This window comes from Castor canadensis, chromosome 1 (genome assembly GCF_047511655.1).
Source record: "Castor canadensis chromosome 1, mCasCan1.hap1v2, whole genome shotgun sequence".
NCBI classification, from domain to species: Eukaryota; Metazoa; Chordata; class Mammalia; order Rodentia; family Castoridae; genus Castor; species Castor canadensis.
The window spans coordinates 143,122,692-143,148,079 of NC_133386.1; the positions used below are offsets into that span (position 1 = coordinate 143,122,692).

At 34.8% G+C, this 25,388-nt stretch overlaps 1 protein-coding gene and 1 pseudogene across 1 annotated transcript; both read right to left on the minus strand.

The window, feature by feature from the left end:
• Positions 1 to 10,507: 10,507 nt before the first annotated feature.
• On the minus strand, positions 10,508 to 13,834 carry LOC109676163 (olfactory receptor 56B2-like). Its single transcript, XM_020152662.2, has 2 exons — positions 13,827 to 13,834; positions 10,508 to 11,468 (listed from the first exon to the last, which is right to left on the minus strand). The coding sequence occupies exons 1-2, from the start codon at positions 13,832 to 13,834 to the stop codon at positions 10,508 to 10,510; spliced, it is 969 nt and encodes a 322-aa protein (XP_020008251.2).
• A 5,588-nt stretch (positions 13,835 to 19,422) lies between these two features.
• Positions 19,423 to 20,376, minus strand: LOC109676162 (olfactory receptor 56B2-like; annotated as a pseudogene).
• Positions 20,377 to 25,388: the final 5,012 nt, after the last annotated feature.

The window sequence follows — 25,388 nt, forward strand, 5'->3', positions numbered from 1 at the left end:
TCTGCTATGCTGGGCCAAGCCCCCAAGGCTGCCACACAGGAGATACACACACACACACACACACACACACACACACATGCACGATAACTGTTCTGCTGGGCCAAACCCCCAAGGCCTGCACAGGCCTCCATGATCTTCAATGGGCTGCTCCCCTCATGCCTGCACAAGACTGCAAGATCTCTGTGGGGACCATGTCCCTAAAGCCTGCCAAGCCGGCAATCCACAGACAGGCAGGATCTCTACTCTGTCGGCCTGTGCCCATCAGGCATGCCAGGCTCACACTCCAAAGGCCCACTGGTTCACTTTGAAAGGTCTCCACCTGTAGGCCCATGGGATCCCACCCACCTGCCACCCACCACAGGAGGGCTGGCTCCCAACCTTCCTAAGAGACACACACAGACAGGTTTGGATCCTAGAGGAGTGGCAGCACAACTACTAGGACTGCAATTCTGCTGTTCCAGAACTGGTGAATTTTTTTTTCCCTTCTTTAAAGAATTTGCTGCTTGGTTTGTTGTTTGATCACCCACCATCTCTCACATTCTTTTTCTTTTTCTTCTCTTTTCCTCTCTTCTCTCTTCTCTCTTCTCTCTTCCCTGTATCTTTCCATCTCTTTCTCTTTTTTATCCTTCTCGCTTGGTTTTGTTAGTGTTAATGTTGTTAACCAGCTAATACTAAATTACACATATCCAGGGATAGAAACGGTTCCTAGTGGAAATATGGGAAGAAGAATATAGGAGGGAAACCATTCTCCTCCCCAAAATAAAGTAATACAGGATTTAGAGCGAAATGAAGAAAATGGATATCCAGATCCAGACTCCAACAAAACAAAGATAAACTACACCAAGGAACACAACAAAGCCCACAAGAACACCCCAAAAGAAGAAATTCTACAAGGTATCAATGAGAATTTCATAGATATGTTACTAGACATGGTCAACCAAAACATACAGGAGGTACTCAAGAAGTTCCAAGACAACAAAAACAAAGAATATGTGAAAACCCAGAAACAAATATATAAAATCATAGAAGCCCTATATAAATGCCAAACTGAAACTGAGACCACCACAAACAGAGAGATAAATGAATTAAGGGCAAAAATTGACAGTATTAAACAGGAAGAAATCCACAACATGGAAAACCTCAGAAAAAGGAATGAAACAGAAATACAAAACAAAATGGAAGGCCATTCCAGAAGAATAGAACAAACAGAAGACAGAATCTCAGAACGTGAAGATGAAATGGCAAATAAAGGAAAAACAAAAGAACTATTAGTTAAATAACTCAAGACCAGTGAAAAGAAAATGCAAGAACTCACTGATTTCATCAAAAGGCTGAAACTGGGAATCATGGTCATTGAAGAAGGAGAAGAGATGAAAGCAAAAGGAATGCAAAACACATTCAACAAAATAATAACAGAAAATTTCCCAAATCTAGAGAAAACTATGCCCATTCAAGTAACCAAAGCCTCCAGAACACCGAACAGACCTGACCAGAATAGAACTACCCCACGATATACTATCATTAAAACAACAAGCACAGAGACTAGAGAAAGAATATTGAAGCCTGTAAGAGAGAAAAGACAAATAACATACACAGGTAAACCCATCAAAATCACAGCAGACTGCTCAACAGAAACATTAAAAGCAAGAAGAGCATGCAGTGAGGTCTTCCAAGCAATGAATGAAAATAACTTCAATCCTAGGATACTATACCCAGAAAAACTATCATTCAAAATACATGGAGCAATAAAAGTCTTCCATGATAAGCAGAAACTAAAACAATATATGACCACCAAGCCATCACTACAAAAAATTCTCCAAGGAATTCTGCTCAAAGAAAGTGAAAGCAAACAAAACCATGAAAAAGAGGGCAATACCAAATGACAGGAGAAGAAAAGGAAAGAAAGTAAAGAGTAACACTGATTCAGCTACACACATTCAAACCCTTAATCAACAAAGACAACTGCATGTCAGGGGTCACAGCATACCTATCAATACTAACAATGAATGTTAATGACCTAAATTCCCCCATCGAAAGACACTGATTGGCAAACTGGATTAAAAAGGAAGATCCAACAATCTGCTGCCTACAGGAGACCCACCTCATGGACAGAATTAAGCACTGGCTGAGAGTGAAAATATGGAAGAAGATTTACTAAGCCAATGGTTCCTGAAAACAGGCAGGGTTAGCAATATCTATCTTGGACAAAGTAGACTTCAAACCTACATTGATCAAACTAGATAAAGAAGGACACTCCATGCTAATAAAAGGGGAAATACACCAAAAGGAAATAACAATTATGAACCTATATGCACCCAATGTCAATGCCCCCAATTTCATCAATCACACTCTGAAGTACCTAAAAACATATATAAACTCCAACACAGTGGTAGTGGGAGATAGTAATATCTGCTATCACCAATAGATAGGTCATCCATACAAAAAATCAATAAAGAAATCCTAGAACTAAGTCACACCATAGATCAAATGGACCTAGCTGATGTCTATGAAATATTCTGCCCATTACACATTCTTCTCATCAGCCCATGCAACCTTCTCCAAAATTGATCATATCTTAGGGCAAAAAGCAAGCCTCAGCAAATATAAGAAAATAGAAATAATTCCATGCATTCTGTCTGTTGACAATGCATTAAAACTAGAAATCAACAACAAAAATATCAGTAAAATACATGTAAACAATTGGAAGCTGAACAACACATTGCTCAATGATGAATGGGTCATCGATGAAATAAAAGAGGAAGTTAAAAGATTCCTGGAAGTTAATGAAAAGGAAAACACATCCTACCAGAACCTATGGGACACAGCAAAGGCAGTCCTAAGAGGAAAGTTTCTAGTCATGAGTGCATACATTAAAAGGACAGAAAGATCTCAAATCAATGACCTAACATTACAGCTCAATCTCTTAGAAAAGCAAGAACAAGCAAATATCAAAACAAGCAGGAGGAAAGAAATAATTAAGAAAAGGGCTGAAATCAATGAAATAGAAACAAAAAAAATACAAAGAATCAATGAAACAAAAAGCTGGTTCTTTGAAAAAATAAATAAGATTGACAGACCTCTGACAAACCTGACTAAAATGAGGAGAGAAAAAATCCAAATCATTAAAGTCAGAAATGCAAAAGTACAGATAACAACAAATACCACAGAAATGGAGAAAATCATCAGAGACTATTTTGAGAGCCTATACTCTAATACATTTGAAAATCTAGAAGAAATGGACAGATTTCTAGAAACTTACAACCACCCAAAACTGAACCAAGAAGATATTAATCACCTGTATAGATCTATAACACAAAAAGTAATTGAAGCTGCCATTAAGAGCCTCCCAAAAAGAAAAGTCCAGAACCTGACGGATTCACTGCTGAATTCTATCAGACGTTTAAGAACTAGCACCAACTTTCTTTAAACTGAAAAAATTCTCACCATCTCTGGCCATAATGGAAATGCAAATCAAAACTACACTATGATTCCACCTCACCCCTGTTAGAATAGCCATCATCAAAAACACCACTAAAAACATGTGTTGGTGAGTATGTGGGGAGAAAGGAACCCTAATCCAAGGCTGGTGGGAATGCAAGCTAGCGCAACCACTCTAAATAAAAAGTGGGAAACTTCTTAAAAATCTAAACATAGATCTGCCATATGATTCAGCAATCCCACTCCTGGGGATATACACAAAGGAATGTAACATAGGTTACTCCAGAGACACCTGCACACCCATGTTTATTGCAGCACTATTCAATAGCCAAGTTATGGAAACAATGAAGATGCCCCACTATTGATGAATGGATTAAGAAAATGTGGTAATTATACACAATGGAATTTTACTCAGCCCTGAAGAAGAATGAAATCTTATCATTTGGAAGTAAATGGATAGAACTGGAGAACATCATTCTGAGCGAGGTCAGCCAGGCTCAGAAAACCAGAAATCATATGTTCTCCTCCTATGTGGACATTAGATCTAGGGAAAATGCAGCAATGTGGTTGGACTTGGTCACATGACAAGGGGAGAGCACACATGGGAGATATAGGAATAGGTAGAAGATTCAAAACATGAAAGCGTTTGATGTTCCCACTCCAGAGGAACTAATACAGAAACCTTAAAATGACAGATGTTATCATGAGCAGGAGATCAGGAACCATTGTAAAGATCACTGAGTTGGTGTTGAATAAACATGGGTTGTAACACATTGGTACATGAAAGCAATGTTAGGAATCTCTCTGTTTAACTCAACTAGCAAAAACCCTTTGTCTTTCTTATTATGGTTATGTCATTTCTTCAACAAAATTAGTGATAAAGGCAGAACAGGACCTGCATTGAACTGAGTGGGGCAAGAGGAGGAGAAAGGGAGGGTTGAGAAATGACCCAAACAATGTATGCACATGTGAATAAATGAAAAAAACCTATTAAAATATAACACTGATATTTTCAAAAAAAAAAAGGAAGAAATTTGGACAATATATACTCTTTTTTTTTACTTATATCTGTTTTCCTTTCTGTTGAAATTTTAATTTGCCTAGCCTTATCTTGTTCCACATTTTCTTCCCCCTGATATTTTCTTTCTTTTTTTCCTTCCTTACTTCTCTTTATCTTCCTCTTCTTCACCTCCTTTTCCCCCTACTGTCTCCTCCACACTACCCACTCACCAAGTAGTCTATTATATCTACTTTACACACTACTACCATTCTTCCTATCCTTCTGAATTTCCTGACAATACCACCATCCTCCACAATGAATGAATTACATATGTACATATTATTAACCCATAGCCCCCACATCTCATACCAATATTCTCCCTTTCCTTATCCCCCACTCCACATATCCTCTTCTATACCCAAAAGGATACAGGTGGGAAAGGGGAAAACAGAATTTCAATACTAAAAGACAAATAGATATCAAAGAAAAAAAATACAAATACTGAGAGAAAAAATGGAGGGGTTGTGAAAGGAATGTGTAAGAACTCTGCAAATCCATCAAATGGCCAAACCTATGAACCATGGGCATCAAATAAAAAGAACAAGCTAAAAGTATAGGAAACATAATCAACAAAGTAGCAGCATAAAAATTCCCGAATTTTGAGAAAGAGTTGCCCATCCAGGTACAGAAATTCTCTAGGACTCCAAACAGACATGACCAAAATAGAATCTTTCCATAGAATATAATACTTAAAACAACTAACACAGATAACAGTAAAGAATACTGAAGACTGTAAGAGAGAAAAATCAACATTTAAAGCTAAACCCATCAAAATAACAGGATTTTTTTTTCAACAGGATCCTTACAGCAAGAAGAGCTTGAAACTGAGGTATTTTAAGCACTGAACGCAAACCATTCCATCCTGCAATACTCTACTTGGTAAAGCTATGATTCAAAATTTAAGAAGAAATAAAAACCTTTCTTGAAAAACAGAAACTAAAATAATACATGGCCACTTAGCCAGCACTCCAGAAGATACTCAAAGGAATCCTACACACTGAAGATGAAAATGAGCATAGCCATGAAAGTATGGGAATTGCTAAACCTCAAGAGAAGGGTAGAAACATAATTAGAGGGTAGCATGTTATTAATTGCACTCACACAAATCCCTATACAACAAAACAACTAAATAAAAGGAATCACCACATACCTCTATATTAACACTTAATGTAAATGACCTCACATCCCCCATCAAAAGACATCAATTGGTAAGCATTATCAAAGAGAATGATGCAACAATTTTTTACTTACATGAAACTCACCTTATAAATAGAAACAATTACTTAAGATGAAAGGGTGGAAAAAGATTTACCAACCTATTGTAGACTTCAAACCTAAGTAAGTCAGAGGAGACAAAGAAGATCACTTCATACTAATAAAAGGAATAATGCATCAAGTGAAATAACAATTGTCAATTTATATGTTGCCATGTTAGTGCATCCAACTTCACTAAACATACTAGACTTAAAAACACAGATAGACTTCAACATAGTGAAAGTAGGAGACTTAGTACTCCACTATTCTAAATAGATAGGATATCCAGACAAAAACTCAAAAATGAAGCCCATGAATTGAATGCCACTGTAGGTCAAGTGGGACTGACAGACTTCTACAGAGTATACCATCCTGCAACAGAATGTAAATTATTATATTCTTCTCAGCAGCCCATGGAACTTGCTCCAAATAGATCATATTTTAGGTCACAAATCATGTTTTAATAAATATAAGAAAATTGACCTTACCCCTTGCATTCTGTCTGACTACATGGAATAAAGCTAGAACTCAACAACAAAAGACACAGCAGAAAATACTGAAACACTTGGAGACTGAACAATAAATTGCTCCATGACCAATGGATCAGCAAAGAAATAAGGAAGGAAATTATAAGACACAGTGAAGGTAGTGCTAGGGACAGACTTTATAGCCATAAATGCATAGATGAAAAACTAAGAAAACTAGGAGTTGCATATCAAACTCTTAGAAAAAGAAGAACAAGCTAAATCCAAAACTAGGAGAGAAATAATAAAAGTAAGTGAAAAAAACAACAAACTTGAGACCAAAAAAAAAAAACCATAGAATTAATGAAACAAAAAGTTGAATCTTTGAAAACATAAATAAGATTGATAAACCCTTTCAAATTTGACCAAAATGAGAGAGGAAAAGACTCAAATTAACACAATTAGAAACAAAAGCGGTGAGATCACAACAAACACTAATCTTTAGGGATTATTTTGCAAAGCTATATTCAAATAAATTGAAAAATCTAGGAGATGGATAAATTTCTAGTTACTGCTAACCAAAAAAATTGAACCAAGAGGTTATAAATGACCTAAACAGTTGTATAACAAGCTATGAAATTGAAGCATCAATAGTCTCCCAAAAAAGAGAAGTTCAGCACCTGATGGATTCACTGCTGAATTCTGCTACACCTTTTAGAAAAACTAATATCACCACTCCTCAAACTTTTCCATGAAATGCAAAGGGAAGGAACACTGCCTAAATCATTCTATGAAGCCAATGTTACCCTCATCCCAAAACTTGACAAGTACACAACAAAAAAGAAACTGTCTGTCAATCTCCTTAATGAACTTAGATGCAAAAATTCACAATATAATATTGGCACACCAAATTCAACAATAAAAAAACATCATGCACAACAATTAAGTGGGTTTCATCCCAAAGATGCAGTGATGGTTCAATATACACAATTCATTAAATGTAATATAGCACGTTAACAGAGGTAAAGACAAAACCACATGATCATCTCAATAGATGCAGAAAAAGCCTCCAACAAAAATCAACATTTTTTTCATGAAAGCTCTGATAAGATTAGTAATAGAAAGAGTGTACCTCAACCCAATGAAGGATGTAAATGACAAGCCTATAGCCAACATCATACTTGATGGGGAAATGCTGAAACCATTTACTCTAAAGTCAGGTAGCAGACAAGGTTGTCCACTTTCTTCACTATTATTTAACACGGTCTTGGACTGTGAGACAAAAAGAAGAAATAAATGGACTTTGATTAGGATAGGAAGAAGTCAAACTATCCTTGTTACAGATGACATGATCTTATACCTAAAAGACTCAGAAAACTCCATTAGAAAACTCCTGGACATCATAAACACTTTTAGCAAGGAAGTAAGATGCAAAATCAATTTACAAAAATCAGCACCTTTCTTTACACCAAAAATGAACATATTGAGAAAGAATATAGGAAAACAATTTCATTTACAATAGCCTCAAAATAAAATAAAATACCTGGGTATAAACCTAGAAAAGGAAGTACAAGACCCTCAACAATGAAAATAATAAACCACCAAATGAAGAAATTGAAGAAGACTACAGAAGATGGAAAGATCTCCCAGGCTCATGGAATCCATATTCTGAAAATGGCTATATTACCAAAAGCAATCTACATGTTCAATGTAATCCCCATAAAAATTCCAATGACATTCATCTTAGAGATTAAAAATCAACCCTAAAGTTCTTAAGGAGGCACAAAAGACCACAAATAGCTAAGGCAATACTGAGCAAAAAAGAGCAATGATATATCAAACAGCTTACTTCAAACTATACTACAGAGCCATAGCAATGAAAACAGTATGGAACTGAAACAAAAACAGACGTGAGGACCAATGGAACAGAACAAAAACTATGAATCCATACTGCTATGTTCACTTGGTTTTTGACAAAGATGTGCAAACAATATAATGGAAAAAAAGACAGCCTCTTCAAGAAATGTTGAAGGAGGATTGGGGGTGGGGTGGAGATAAAAAAACAGCAGAGTCTTCTCTTCTCCCTGAGCTGAGGGGTTTGTCCTAAAGACCTCTCATGAGATGACTCTCAGTGAGTGAGTTGGGACATGACAAAGGCCTTTTCTCCACCATCTGCTTGCAGCACAAGATGAAGATCTACTGCTTGTGTTTTACTTTTTTTATAGAGTGCTAGATGTTTATACCCAGGTTGTGCACCTGTGGGATCACCTGAGGAGGCTTTTCTTTCCTTATTTGCCTGAATCCCAGTTGTGGGAACTCATACCCTTCCCCACTATACTGGTTCAAACTTATCTTAGGGTTTTTTTTTCTTTTATACATCTAAAATTCACCATTTGTGCACTTCATTTTTCTTTGTCTACTATTTACTATTTCCTTCCCTAGTTTTTCAGGGCCACTGGCCTTTTCATCCAGCCAGGCACCTGGGCCTTTCTTTCAGGTTCACTTTCACATACAAAAGTGCTGGGTGTCTCTGTTCATCCATCTATCCATCTAGAGTTGTTTCTAACTGCTTAAAGCCTTGAGGGGCACAAGGCTAAATCATTCATGGAAAGATTTTTTTTGCCTTTAAAAATTATCAGCATAAACTAATTGTATATAATGGTTTTATTGTGACATTTATAAAACACATATAATATAATTTGTTATTGTTCACCTCATGTATATTAGTCTTTGTAAAGAAGATTTTTATCATATACACATATCCTCATATTCCTTTACTCATTTATGGTTCAATGTGTATATTTGAATAACACATTGAGGCCTTAGTACTCCCAAAGTCTCACTAGTGATTTTGAAAAAAGTATTAAGTAATATGACACTGGTTTCCATGAAATTTATTTTCAAGTGAGGTGGTTTATGAATGTTAGGACAGTAGAAAAATTCCTAAAATGTTCAGGCATATTACATGCAAAAATTAAGTTAGGAAAGCTTACATGTCCAGTTTTGAAATAGTAAAGTTAACATTGGAAATTATAATAATAAAACACAATGAATAATTATATTTTCATAAAACAAGTGCTTGTATACTACTGGTAGTCTTTGTTTCTGGCTTTCTGCATCTTGCTTATTGTTTCAACATTTATATGTATAGCAACGTGTAACAATATTTCATCATTTTTTTCACTTGTGTCTTAAAGTTTATTCTTTTCTTGTTCTTTCCTTTTTTTACTGTACAAAATTTAAATTTAATAGTTAAAACTTTACCATTCCTTTAATTTCTTAACTAAGTATAATGTTCTGAAAATAAAGTATATTTTGCTTGTGGAATTTTATAGCATTTTATTATTATACACATATAGGCAGAAAATAATTACCATATGGAAGGTTTTCTCTAATTATCTAACAGCTACTTTTTATTGAATAACGATCACACTTACAGACAGGCTTCATCGTGTTTGTCCATTCAGCAGCCTTGGTATATGTTGCATTTCTACTGTTTGACTAACAATGTGATTATGAATATACATATTACAGTACTGTTCTAAAAATTGGGTTGAAGTAGCTCAGTATATGGTAACTGGAACTAACTTAGAGTAATTGCCAACTTCTTTTCCACAGCTGCAGGACTTCATTTTGTCCCTCATGTTTTCATATACCTATAATACCAGACTGCATTTTTCAAAAAGATACAAAAGGTAGAAGATGCTGTGACAAGATATTTTCATTTGATCGGAATTTGTCTAATAATTAATATTTTCAGTTTTATCTTGATAACTTTCGTATTTTCTCAGAGAAATTTGTATTTGAATTCTTTGCTTAGAAACAAAGATATCAGATTTAATTAAATAAATAGTAAAAGTTAAACTTCTGGCTTATCAATAATCACATAAACATGAAAAGTCTAAACAATCCAGTATAAAAGTATATATAAGAAAAAAAAGTATATGTTGGTGAATATCTCCTCTAAACACATATATTCACCATTGGAAGTTCAAGCCACAGACATAGGTAACATAATGAAATGTACATTCGATGTTTATTTCCCTTGGATTCCTTAAGATGAATATCTTCATTATCTTATTCATGGTGATGAAGATTTTACTTTGACATTCAGTGGGTTCAAATAATAGTTCCTCCATTTTTGTTCAAAAGTTTCAGTCATTAATATTGATCACTTATGCTAAGAAAAGCTGAAACACTGTCCCCATGATTTACATTACACCATTTGCAATAAATGGAAAATGTAATATGTAAATACGTGGAGGGCATTCAGATGAGTATATTTTTCATGTTAGCTTCCTTTGGTGTCCAGCCTAAGCACCTTGTATAAACCCTGTCTGAGAGCCTTATTCTTGAGTGCATATACCACAGGGTTGAGGGCAGGGGGAATAACATTGTGCAGCACATTGAGAAGGACTGGGATAAGTGGAATTTTCATTCCTACAATATGAGTGATGGAAATGACAATGATGATAGTGTAGAAGAAAATGATTAGGATGAGGTGTGAAGTGCAGGTACTTAAGGTCTTGGAGGCAGCTTCCATTGAGTTTAATTTCAGCACAGATTTCAGAATGAAAGTATATGATAAAATAATCAAACTCAGATCACTTCCCATGATTGCCCAAGCCAGAATTATTTGGTTGATACTGTTGACTTTCCTGTCATCACAGGATAAGCTAGTGACTCCAAGGTTAGAGCAAAGACAGTGCTGTATTTGGTTCTGGGAGCAGTAAGATCTCTGTGCAGCCAATACAGGCACTGAGAGGAGACACAAACTGTTTCTGAGTGCCATGAACATAGTTGATTTGATCAGAAAAGATTCAGTAATTATTGATGGATATTGTAGTGGTTTGCAAATAGCTACAAACCGATCTATAGCCATGCAGACAAAGATACCTGACTCCATAGCCACAAACCAGTGGATGGCAAACATCTGAGCAAAGCACTCAGGGAGACTGATGGCCTTAGCATTGAACCATAAGATGGCCAAAATCTTAGGCATGATAGTGGTAGCCAGTCCCATGTCCACCACAGCCAGGATGCCCAGAAAATGGTACATAGGCTGCTGCAGTGCTGCCTCTCTGTTGATGATGGTCAGGATAAGGATGTTGGCAATGAGAGACAAAAGGTAGAGCATAGCCAGGGGCAAGGAGAGCCAGTGCTGCCAGCTGTGAATGCCTGGGAATCCCATCAGAATGAACTCAGAGACCTGGAACTCAGAGCTGTTGGAATCTCTGAGAAATTGGAACATCCTTCACTAAGGGGAAAAATGTTTATGTTACCACTCTTAAATTATCATTATGACATTATTAAAAATAGATTTACCTAGAATCATGATATTAAGTGTGGATTCAATAGCTTTATTGTTCTTAGCTTCTCACTCACTTAAATCAGATGTCTCCTGAAACAGGAAATCTGGTAGGTGGCACAATGTCTTTGTTAAGACAGTAATTCCTCCCTATAATGTGGTAATGTAGACCATATTTTTGAACCATCTCTTAACCTAACTGCAGAAGAACATGTTAGAGAAAATCAAGACCTTGTTCCCCATTATCCAGGTAGTAGGTCATAAAGGTAGGAAAATATGAAAATGATTTTATACTACAGTCTTGTTCTTTTTTTGGGCTCTTTGTTGAGGTGGTTGTTTCAGAGACCTAATGTACAGACTATATAGACACTCAGATCATGGACAATTGTTACATATGAGGGAAGATCACAACATATATGTAAAAGAACTTACTTTTCATGTACTTGAGACTTTGTGAAATACTGATTTCCCTTTTGTTTCATTTTTTATCTATTTATTTATTTTTGCAATATTGCAATTTGAACACTGGTTGAGATAGGGTCTCAGGAACTATTTGACCAGGACTGACTTTGAAATACGATCCTCCTGATTTCTGCCTCCTGAGTAGGTAGCATGATAGGCATGAGTCACCAGTGCCTGGCCTGATTTACCCTTTTAAATTTCTATGAATTTGTATAACACAATAAATTAGAAAATGTTATACTATTGAAACTCATGAACAATTAGGTTAATTACCTTTCTAAGCCAAAGAACTACATAAAAGAAAACTGTGGATTCAAAATCCTCATCTTTTTAATATTCCATTTATTACGTTTTTCATCAACTTACCAATCTTAGACATATTTTTGTTTACCTGAACATTCCAATGATACTATCATGAAGGTATCAGGATTGAAAACAGTTAAATAAAGCTCGTAGAAAACATTCATGTGTTATAATTGCTTTGACAAGTGAACAGTCCATATCTAAGACACTTTGGTGGTACTACCTTATGTTTGCACTGTAGTGTATTAAAAACAGATGCTTACTACATCGTCCTACCAAGTGTGCAATATTTATCTTTCCTGTTTTTTTTTAAAGTTTCAACATCAAAATGAAAACCAATAAGATTTTAAAATACTGTGGACTAAAATGATAGAACCTACCGGGTGGGCAGCATTTCCATAAACCTGTTCAGTTACTTCATCTAAACTCAAATAATGACTTCAATTTTCCTTAGAATGTGCAAGACAAATTAATAAAGATGTTTGAAGATAAATAATTACTTTCCTTCGAATGTTTTATTTCAATGTCTGTCTATTCAGTTGGAAAGTTTTATTTCAGTATTGACACTCAAGTGTCTGAATCAATTATCTGCTCATTTTGAACTATTAGTTCAAACTTAGGAAAATGCTTAAAAACCCACATCAACACTGTGAATATGTACCCACTGGGTGGATTTACTGAGATTGCCCCTGTCTATCCTCTTTGCTTCATCATAAGACTTTCTTATTCACCCTTATTTTGTAAGTAGTTGTCACTATTTAAGAAAAGCATTCACAAACATATATATTATGAACAAAAACCAACTGCCAGTAAAATAGGAGAGGGTTATTGTAAAGATAGGGTGCTACTAGGAATCTCACTTGAAAGTAGGACTGCTGAATTCAGTCCTCTACCATTTTGGAGACCCAATCTTTGTCCTTGTTAGGACAAAGAATATATATGCATTTCTATTGTTTGTTAAGTTATCTTTCAGATGCCCTCAGGGGACATATAGGATGGTGTTTATGATGGTGTATAAATTCACCTATTGTATTCTTCTCTAGCAAAACTCAAGTATCTGGAGAAGAGAAAGGAGGACCCCTTTAAAGGTTGCTATAAAGTAGAAAAGAAGCAGCCATGCAGTAAGGAATATATTTGCTGAAGGAATTAATCTGAATTATTGTATTAACATCATGATATTATAAGCATCAATTCATTGCCCTTGAATCACCTGTATATAATACAACCTTTATTTTTTGCACATATGTATTATATTTATACTTGCACCATTTTAGCAATATATTACAATTAATGTAACTTAATGTTTATGAATGAGTGAAAACAGTAAAGAATTATGAATGAAAAAATAAATGAAATTTTGAAGCTGTAAAAGAGGTAGCATGAAAAATAGAAGCACCACAACTAAGCCTAGAAACCAGGAGGATTTAGAGGATTCATTCTGTACCATAGATGTTTCCCTACTCCAAATTTAGTAGCTGAATTAGGTCATATTCATCCACAGTGCTTTGCACTGTACCACTTCAGAAACACTAAGTACAATAACATCAAGAGAGTTGTTGAGGGCCACATAAGGTCAAGGACTGAATTGGCTTTCTGTTTTTGATAATGGAAACAACAGTAGTGGGCACAGCAGTGATGCTCAAATGCACGAATACAAGCAGCAAAGGAACCACAAATTCATATCATATCATAAAACATTAAGTGCCTGAGTTGCAAGATGGCAATTGAGTTGCTAGATGGGAATTACAGACTCACATTTAATCAAAAGCCAAAATATCTCAATCATGTAATTCATGGGCTTGAAAACTCTTGCTTTATAACTTTGAGACACCAGTAGAAAGAAGAAGAGCCTGGATCCTTGATGACTTACAAGGCAAGTTTGACCAATCCCTCAAATTCACTGAGTCTCTATGCATTCAATAGAAATTGAAAGAAAACATACCATGTGAACCTGAGTAAAATCTTTGACTACAAGTCCAATAAAAGTGAACACTTACTGAAGGTCTCAATTAACATGTCAAGAATGGTAGGGCCTCAAATTAAGACTTAGTAAATTGGTGTGTACATATTATGTCTTTGAGAACTGAAAGGATGCACTAGCAGCAATGAAACTAAAATGTCTAACAAATCATAGGAAAATGTGAAGTTTCTACTCAAATTCCCATTATAAAAATGGAGAAGATAAAACAAACCTCAAGAAAGTGGAAAAATAAACTCTGGTATGGGAAATGCAGGTCAGATGTTTAAGATCTCCTACAAATTGCTGTAGCTCACTATTATATGTAAAACACATGCAAGAAGGAGATGCAGGAAGAAAACCCTACAAACAATATCCCTAAAGATGTTCTGGGACTCACCAACAACATAAACATATCAAAGTATACTGCAAAATTAGGTTGGAAGTATTGATATCCATCGACTTAGAAACCAGAGATAGTATTTGTTAGGTTAAGATCACTTTTAGGAACTATAGATAAAATATTTGTCAAAAGATAATTAAAACTGATTGTATATATTGTTTTATCTCCATGTTTAATATAACTTTCCACAAGTAAAATAACAAGAAACATTTACACTGTCTTCTTCACTCTATTGACTAATCCTTGGTTTCCTACTGAGCAACACTGATATTGACTCTGTTGATGATTGCAAGGCTAAAAACGTCATGTACGTAGAGTTACAAAATAAGAAATATTTCTTTCTATGCCAAGATTGTCATCAAGCTTCTTTCTTTCTCTCTGGCAATAATATTTACATTCAATATTACATTTAAATTGTTTGATTTAACTTTTCATTGACTAAACTAAGAACAGCTTTATATTTCTGTCATTCACTTTTAAGCAGATTTTTTTATATGAGAACATACAGTGCTTGACTTTCTCAGTCTGAGTCATTTTCTCATGTGATGATCTCTAGTTCCATCCACAGAAATGGAAAGAAAATAAATTAAAAATTTATACATGTGTACTTTTACAAATATATGTATGTGCACATATATAAACATATTTAATTTCTGTACATACAGAGTTATAACTAATTATGGAGGAGAAAATCTAGAGTTGTATTTTCACAATTAAAATATTTATTGCTATATAATATGCATACACAAATGCATGTACAAAACACTTGTGTCAAGTTCAATGCACTCTCACAAATTGATACACTTATAAAACCAAGAACCTACTTATTTCATACACCCTCCTTGCCATATTCTGCTTCCTTTCTTCCCCCAAATAACAAGGATCTCTAAGGGATAACATTGTAGATTACTTTTGTCTTGTAATCTATTTATATGTCTCCTGCTTTTGTTATAGTTATAAATTTAATTGGAAGGTTTGGCCTCTTTTTACATGAGAAATTGAGGTCTCATCTTTGATATGTTTAACATCTTTCAACTAAAGCTGCAAGCTGATATCATGTAATGGAGTACTAATGAAAATTAAAATTACACATTTCCATTACAAATATAAATGTATTCAATTCTATATGACTTTACTTTTCTGTAAGCAAAATAGACTCACCAAGTTGTGAAGAAGCAAATCCACTGAAATAATAATACTAAATACAAATGTCACCATCAGTAAACCATGGCTTTGGAAACATCATTGTCTACCATTTTCCCAAACCCCACAGACAAGTTTTATTCTTTTCTTGATGATCTTCAAACTTTACAACCTATGTCTCTCTCTCAACATGCCAGTTGGCACATAAAATTCTACTTGGTTTTTAAACTATGATACATACATGCTTGAAATACCAACACAAAATCCCCTTGAACAAACAATATACATTTTTTAAACATGAAGGATAGAAAGGTAAAACCAGTCCTATCTCGGGGTAGGTAGAAGTGGGAGAGAGGAGGTCAAAAGAAGAGGATGAAAGAGGGCAAATATGGTAGAAACTTTTTGTATTCATGTATGAAAATAGAGCAAATAAATCTGTTGGAATTGTTCTAAGAAGGGATGAGGGGAGATGAGGGAGAAGGCAAAGGGGTGAACCAAATGAACACATGTTGTGAGACCATATGCAAATATCACAATGTATCCCCCATGTACAATTCTTATATGCTATGTTTTCCTCAAAAAAGAAAGTGAATGGAAGTTATAACTAACTCTCCCCAGACCTGAGGCAAGTGAATTACACTCTTTTTCTGAGAGTAAGTGGCAACAGAAGTGTACATATTTGCAAACATCATCAAAATTGACAGTAAATTGTAACCTCAGAATTTGGGAAATAAAGTTTTCATTAGAAAAACAATCAAACTTTTATAATGCTCATGCATTTCAGTTGGATTAATCAAATCAAATCTGCGTTTGTGAAAATATAATCAACTAGCACACTCTTGAACCCACTTAACACATTAATAAAGCTTTTCTCCCACGTTTTTTGCTACTAAGAGCAAAATATTTTGACATGACTGTATTTGCCTTTGTATTCCCTTTGTTACCTAATTTCTGGATGTTAAAGCAATGACTTGAATACCATCTTGTCCAGGTGTTCATGGTATTGTTAAAAAAAACCCAGAACCCTACAATATATGTACATGCATGTTCCTAAAGCCCCAAATCCCTTGAGGTCTGTACCACTGAACTGAGCCTTTAAAGGAAAATCCCAAGAGGATATTTCAGAGCTATAGGGCTACTATGCTGGTATAAGAATAAAGATGAACTGTAAGAGAGGAACAAAAAGAGTGGAGCTTTCAATCTTTACCACCTCTAGGATCCTGCACATAAGTGAATAATTTCTTCAGCTTTTACCAATACACATAATTGTGTGTGTCCATGTATATATGGGGAAAAGAGAATGAATAATGCTTATTTGAGTGAAAATTCATGATTTTCATTTTTTTCAGTTGTTATTTTCACTCTAAAGCCTTGTGGTACACAAAGGTATACATATTTTCACATGTTCCTTCATTCACCTATGACTCCATGTGTCTGTTTGAATAAACTCATCTAATGTTGAGTACTCAACAAGCCAGATTAGTGATGAGGAGAAAATCATTAGCTAGTATGAGTCTGACTTTCAAGAAATTAATTTTCAGGTGAGATGGATGATGAATACTATGACATCATAGACTGACATGTGTATTTTAATTATTGTGTTTCAATTCTACAAGGTGCTTCCCCAGTGATATTTCAATATATGCATATAATATATTCTGATTAAAAGTTCATACCTATTTTGCATAATAAATAAATTAGCATAAGATGCTCTAGTTTTGAAGTAGTAAATGTGATGTTGAAAACTGCAATAACACAGAGAATGATTCTAACATAGTATACCTTTATTTGGAAAAATATAATTTCTTTTTTATATTTATTAACTATAAAAATTATCATAAGTGTTAATAAAAATAAATAGCTTTGTGAAGTCAATAATCTATAGGTTCCTTTCATTTCTGAATAGACAATTTCTATGCATATTTTTCTTTTTAATTTTTTATTATTCATTTATTCACATGTGTGTACATTGTTTGGGTTATTTATCACCCCCTGCTCCCCTTCCTCACCCTCTCCCCCCAGCCTTCCTCCCTTCCAGGCAGAACCTGTTCTGCCCTTATCACTAATATTGTTGAAGAGAAGACATAAGCATAATATGGAAGACAAAGTGTTTTTGCTAGTTGAGATAAGGCTAGCTATACAGAAAGATTCCTATCATTGCTTCCATGTACAAATGTGTTACAACCCAAGTTGATTCATCTCTAACTGATCTTTACACTGGTTCCTGATCCCCTTCTAATGTTAACCTCAGTCTCTTTAAAATTCTGTATTAGTTCCTCTGGAGTGGGGACACCAAACGCTTTCATGTTTTGGGTTTTCTACCTATTCCAGTATCTCCCATATATGCTCTCCCCTTGTCATGTGATCAAAGTTCAAATTTGACTTGGATCAAATTTCTATGTATCTTAATGACCAAACATTCATGTAACAATATTTTTTTCTTACTTTGGCTTTCTTTCTTTCTTCTTTTACTGAAAATATTATCTCTAAAAAAGGTTTTCATTGTGATATTACCAGACATATATGTTTTGTTCTTTGATTTGCTCTTTCTTATTTGCCTTCCCCTGGGTATGCTAACATAAATGTCATTATTTTTTATTTTCATCATTTATCAGGTAGATTGATAAAAGGATTATTTGCATGTTTATGGTCAAAGAAAAGTACATTGTGTAGTTACAAACTTCTTTATTCATCTTCCTATTGTTTAGAATCTGTTTTTTTATTTCACATACCATAATATTAATAACTTAACATTTTAAATGTACAGTTGAGTGGCTTTCAGTATATTCAGAAAGCTGTATAAGAATCAACCTTACAGAATTCCTGAATATTTTTGTCAGCTGCTTATTTAATTAATTTACTAATTGCACTATATCTTATAATTTAATTTTTTGAATTCTTAAGTAATCTGGATGTACTTCCCTTGTTAATGGCATAGCTGGAAAAGATTTCCACCCATTCTATAAGTTGCTTCTTCATGATAATAACTATATACTTAGCTGTATAGGACCTTCCTAAATTGATGCAGTCCCATTTATCAATTCATGCATTACTTTCAGATCTTTTGAAGTTCTGTTAAGAAAGTGTTTGTTTGTGCATTTTATTTCAAGAGATTTTCCTGTAGTGCTTTCTGGTGGATTAGCTTTACATTGAGGTCTTTGATCCATTTTGGGTTGTTTTGCTACAAGCAGTTTCATTGTTCCATATGGGGAGATCCAGATTTCTCAACACCAGTCTTTGAAGAGCCTGTCTTTAATCCAATGCACATTATTGGCATCAGTCTAAAAATTCAGAAGGCTGTAGCAGTGTAAGCTAATTTCTGGGTCCTCTATCCTATCCCATCGGTCTCTCTGTCTGGTTTTGTGCCAGTACCATGTTATTTTTGTTACTATGGCTCTGTGGTATAATATCTTTATTATCTTATTCTTGGTGATGAAGACTTTATTTTGACATCCAGTGGCTTCAACAGCCCCCCATTTTTTTCAGAAGTTCAGACATTGATATTGATTACTTATGCTAAGAAAACCTGGCACAGTGTCCCCATAATTTATGTTACACCATTTGCAATCAATGGAAAATGTAATATGTAAATATGTGGTGGAGGGCATTCACATGAGTGTATTTTTCATGTTAGCTTCCTTTGGTGTCCAGCCTAAGTACCTTGTATAAACCCTGTCTGAGCACCTTATTCTTGAATGCATATAGCACAGGGTTGAGGGCAGGGGAAATAACATTGTGCAGCACATTGAGAAGGACTGGAATACATGGAATTTTTATTCCTGCACTGTGTGTGCTGAAAATGACAATGATGATAGTGTAGAAGAAAATGATTAGGATGAGGTGTGAAGTGCAGGTACTTAAGGCCTTGGGTACAGCTTCTATTTAATTTAAGCACAGACTTCAGAATGAAAGTATATGACAAAATAATTAATCTCAGGTTACTTCCCATGATTGTCCAAGCCAGAATTAGTTGATTAATACTGTTGACTTTCCTGTCATCACAGGATAAGCTAGTGAGTCCCAGGATAGTGTAAAAACAGTGCTCTATTTGATTCTGGGAGCTGTAAGATCTCTGTGCAGCCAATAAAGGCACTGAAAGGGGACACAGACTGTTTCTCAGTGCCATGAACACAGATGATTTGGTCACAAAAGATTCCGTAATCATTGATGGATACTACAGTGGCTTGCAAATGGCTACAAACCTATCTTTCACCATACAAACGAAGATACCTGACTCCAAGTCACAAAACAATGGATGGCATACATCTGAACAAAGCATTTATGGAGACTGATGGCTTTAGCATTGAATCATATGATGGGCAAAATCTTAGGCATGATAGTGGTAGCCAGTCCCATGTCCACCACAACCAGGATGCCCAGAAAATGGCACATAGGCTGGTGCAGTGCTGCCTCTCTGTTGATGATGGTCAGGATTAGGATGTTGGCAATGAGAGACAAAAGGTAGAGCATAGCCAGGGGCAGGGAGAGCCAGTGCTGCCTGTTGTGAATGCCTGGAAATCCCACCAGAATGAACTCAGAGACCTGGAACTCAGAGCTGTTGGAATCTCTGAGAAATTGGAACATTCTTTATTGAGAAGAAAATGTTTATGTTACCACTCTTAAATTATCATTATGACATAATTAAAAGTAGATTTACCTAGAATGATGATATTAAGTGTGGATTCAATAGCTTTATTGTTCTTAGCCTTTCACTCATTTTACTCAGACATCTCATGAAACAGGAAATCTGGTTGGTGGCACATTCTCTTTACCTTAATTATAGGAACCAATTTAAGACAGAAATTGCTCCCCATAATCTGGTAGTTTAGCCTATATTTTTGTAGCATCTCTTAACCTAGCTGTGGGAGAAAATCAAGACCTTGTTCCCCATCATCCAGGTAGTAGGTTATAAAAGTAGGAAAATATGAAAGCAATCTGATACAAGAGTCTTACTCTTATACTGGTCTTTTTGTTGAGTTGGTTGTTTCAGAGACCTAATGTAGAGACTATGTAGATACTCAGATTCATGGACAATTGTTACATAGGAGGGTAGACTACAACATATATGTAAAAGAACTTATTTTTCATGTAGTTGAGATTTTGTGAAATACTGATTTGCCCTTTTATTTGTTTCATTTTTTATCTATTTATTTATTTTAGCAATATTGCAATTGAACTCCGGTCCTACATTTTCAGTCATTCCACCAGCCTATTTTTTGTGATAGGTTTTGAGATTGGATCTCAGGAACTATTTGCTGGCTTTGAACCATGATTCTCCTGATTTCTACCTCCTGATAATAGGAACATAATAGTCATGAGTCACCAGTGCCTGGCCTGATTTACCCTTTTAAATTTTTATGAGTTTATATAATACAATAAATTAGAAAATGTTATACTAAGAAACTCATGAACAATTAGGTCAATGACCTTTCTAAGCCAAATAACTATATAAAAGAAAACTGTAGATTCAAAATCCTCATATTTTTTATATTCCACTTATTATGTTTTTCATTAACTTACCAATCTTGGACATATTTTTGTTTACTTGAACATTCCAGACAATGATACTATCATGAAGGGATCAGGATTAAAAACCGTTAAATAAAGCTCATAGAAAACATGCATGTGTTATAATTGCTTTGACAAGTGAACAGTCCATATCTAAGACTCTTGTTGATACTACCATCTGTTCACACTGTGGTGTATAATAATAGATGCTTACTATATCATCCTACCAAGTGTGCAATATTCATCCTTCCTGGTTTTTTTTATAGTTTCAACATCAAAATGAAAACCAATAAGATTTTAAAATACTGTGGACTAAAATGATAGAACCTACCGGGTGGGCAGCATTTCCATAAACCTGTTCAGTTACTTCATCTAAACTCAAATAATGACTTCAATTTTCCTTAGAAAGGGTCAAGACAAATTAATAGATATTTGAAGATAAGTATTTATTTTCCTTCAAATGTTTTTTTCCAAAGTGTCTGTCTATATTTTTGTAATTCATTTTTATGATGTATTCAGTTGGAAAGCTTTATTTCAGTATTGACACTCAAGTGTCTGAATCAAATATCTGCTCATTTTGAACTATTAGTTCAGACTTAAAAAGATGTGTAAAAATCACATCAATACTGTGAATGTGTACCCACTGAGTGGATTTTGAGATTGCCCGTGTCTATCCTCTTTGCTTCATCATAAGACTTTCTTATTCACCCTTATTTTTGTAAGTAATCATCACTATTTAAGAAAAGCATCCATAAACATATATTTTAGGAATAAAGACCAGCTACCAGTAGAATAAGAGAGGGTTATTGAAAAGATAGGGTGCTACTAGGAATCTCACTTGAAAGTGTGATTGCTGAATTCAGTCCTCCATCATTTTAGAGACCTAATCTTTGTCCTTGTTAGATATAATGCATATAAATTCCTAGTGTTTGTTAAATTATATTTCAATGCCCTCAGGGGACATTTAAGATGGTGTTTATGATGGTGTACAAATCTACCTTTTGCATTCTTTCTAGCAAAACTCAAATATCTGGAGAAAAGAAAGGAGGACCCCCTTTAAATGTTGCTACAAAATAGAAAAAAAGCAGTTATGCAGTATTGAATATATTTGCAGAAAGAATGAATCTGAATTGCTATATTAACATCATGATATTATAAGCATGAATTCATTGCCTTGAATCACCTGTATGTAATAATACAATCTTTATTTCTTGCACATATATATTATATTTACACTTACACCAATTTAACAATGGAAACAACAGTAGTGGGCACATCAGTGATGGGCTACTTCACTAATGCAAGCATCAAAGGAACCACAAATTCATATCTTATCATGAAACATTAAGTGCTTGGGTTGCGAGATGGCAATCAAGTTGTTAGATGGGAATTAAAGACTCATAATTTATCAAAGGCCAATGTATCTCACTCATGTAATTAATTAATTAATTTTTAATTTAATTAATTAATTAATTAATGAGCTTGAAAACTCTTGTTTTACAACTTTGAGACACATGTAGAAAGAACAAGAGCTTGAATACCTTGATGAATTACAATGAAAGTTTGACCAATCACTTAAATTCACTGCATCTCTATGCATTCAGTATAAATTGGAGGACAATATACAATGTGAACCTGAGTAAAATCTTTGACCACAAGTTCAATAAAAGTGAACACTTACTGATGGTCAAATGCCTTTTTTCCCTCTGGATTGCTTAGGCTCCATTGTCTTTTCCACTTTTATATGAATTGTAGGATTTTTTTCTATCCCTGTGAAGAATATCACTGGAGTTTTTATGGAGATTGCATTGAACCTGAAGATCATTTTTGGAAATAAATTCAACTTAACATTTAAATTTTGCTGACCTATGACACAGGAAACTCTTCCATCTTTTAGGAACTCCTATAATTTCATTTTCAATAATTTATAGGTTTTTGTAGAAATCTTTGACCTCATTAGTTAAGTCATTCCTAACAATTTTATCTTTGTTGAATCTTTTTTCACTGGGGCTGCTTTCCTTGTTTCTTTTTCAGCATCTTCATTGTTGGAATATTAAAATCTGACTAATTTATTTACATTTATTTTGTAACCTGCCACTTTGTGGGAAGTGTTTTACAGATCTCAGTTTCCTAATGGAGTCTCTAAGGTCTTTTAAGTACAGGATCATATCATGAACAACTTGGTATAATTAGAGTTCTTCACTGAGAATTTCCATACCTTTTATTTCCCTCTTGCATTATTCCTTTGGCCAAGAGTTCAATCACTGTAGTGAAGAAGAGTGGAGAGAGTGGACACTCTTGTCTTGTTCCTTATTTTAGGTCTTCACCACTTGGTATGAAGTTGTCTATAAGTTTTTCATAGATTGCCTTCATTGTATTGAGGTATATTACTTCTATCCCTGTTTCTTCATAGGTGTTCATGAAGTTATGTTGAATAATATCAAATGCTTTTTTGCATCTAGTGAGATGACAATATTTTTTTCTTCAGGTGCTGTATTAAGTAGATTCATTTTTTATATTGTACTCCCTTTTCATTTCTAGAATGAAACCAACATGATTATGGTATACGATCTTTTAAATAAATACATTCTGAATTAGTATCACTACTTTATTGACAATTTTGTATCTGTGTATTCCAAGGATCATTTTCTGTTTCTGTCATGTCTTTTTCTGTTTTTGGTGTCAGGGTAATCCTGGCTTCAAAAACTAGGATTGGTAGCAAGCCTTCTATTTTTATTTTATGGAATACTTTTAGGAAAATGGGTGATAGTGTTTTTTAAAGAGAATTCAACAGCAAACCCATCCACTACAGGGATTCTCTTTGTTAGGATACTCTTTTTAATGATTCAACATTGTTGAATATTATAGATCTTTCTAAAATTCTTTTTTAAAATTGTTAATATCATTTTGACTCAACTTTGCTAAGTCATATGTCTAGGAATTCAGTACTCTTGACTTTCCTATTTATTGACTTTAAATTTTGAAAATATTCCTTGATGAGAGAGGGATCAAGATGGTAAGATAGCTGATGGACCCCTGAATTTTAAGTTCTCACAAATCTGACAGAAAACTTCAGATTTGTGGTAGCAAGGGTAGGACAAACTGGCTATTCTGCCAAGTAATATACCATCAACACATAGGCAAAACAAGTTGCAAAGATTAATCTTTAACTTAGCCTTTTATAGCAAAAAACAGCTTTAGAATCATGGGCACTATGGCTGCCATATTTTTTGTTTGCTTGCTTTTTCTTTTTTCCTCTCTCTCTAAGAAGAGCAAAAGAAATCAATACAGAGGACTGCAAAGTAAGTTCTGAAAGCTTCTTTGTTTTCCTGGATACACCAAGATTTGCAGATGTGGAACCTCTGACTGCCATCAGTGACCTGGGCTGACAACCCCAGATAAAAATGGAGAAAAACTACAAGCCATTCAGGTGAGCTTGCTACACCTTTACCCATGAAGTAAACCACATACTCCAGTACAACTTGTAGGGACTACTCCTGACAAAGCTGTTGGCCTAGTAAATGAAGTAAAATCTCCTGTTCTTCCTAGATGGGGAGGGGCAGCTAAGTCCCCAACTCTCCTTACACTCTTCTGGGCTGATGGAGCCTGTGTGTAGGAGGTGCAGCTCAGACTTTGCAGCCGGTGTGAATAACAATGCATTTGACCACACTGGAGAGCCTAGTAGGAAGCTAAAACTAACTGCTTCCCCAGAGAAGAAGTTTTGACCTAACAGCTCAACTCCATCTCTCAAGCTTGCCCAATAGGCATGAAGAATTGGCCACTGGTCACACATCACCTTGTCAAGAGACCAATTTGGAAAACCTGCCTTCTCAAACAAGTTTTATGTTTGGCTTAAATATTCTGAGTGGAACCCTTCCCAAACTGTCTGGTTAGAGAGGGCACCACCAATTGCCAAACAGCCCAACATACAAATCATAAGAAGGGGCAGAAACACAGAGAAGGCACCTGTCAGAAGTGACAATACACGATTTAGAATTGGAAGGAACTGCCCAGTGCACTCATTGAAGTCAGAGGAAATCCACTCATCTCCTTTAAAAAAGAAGAAATTTGGAAAATATATATATGTA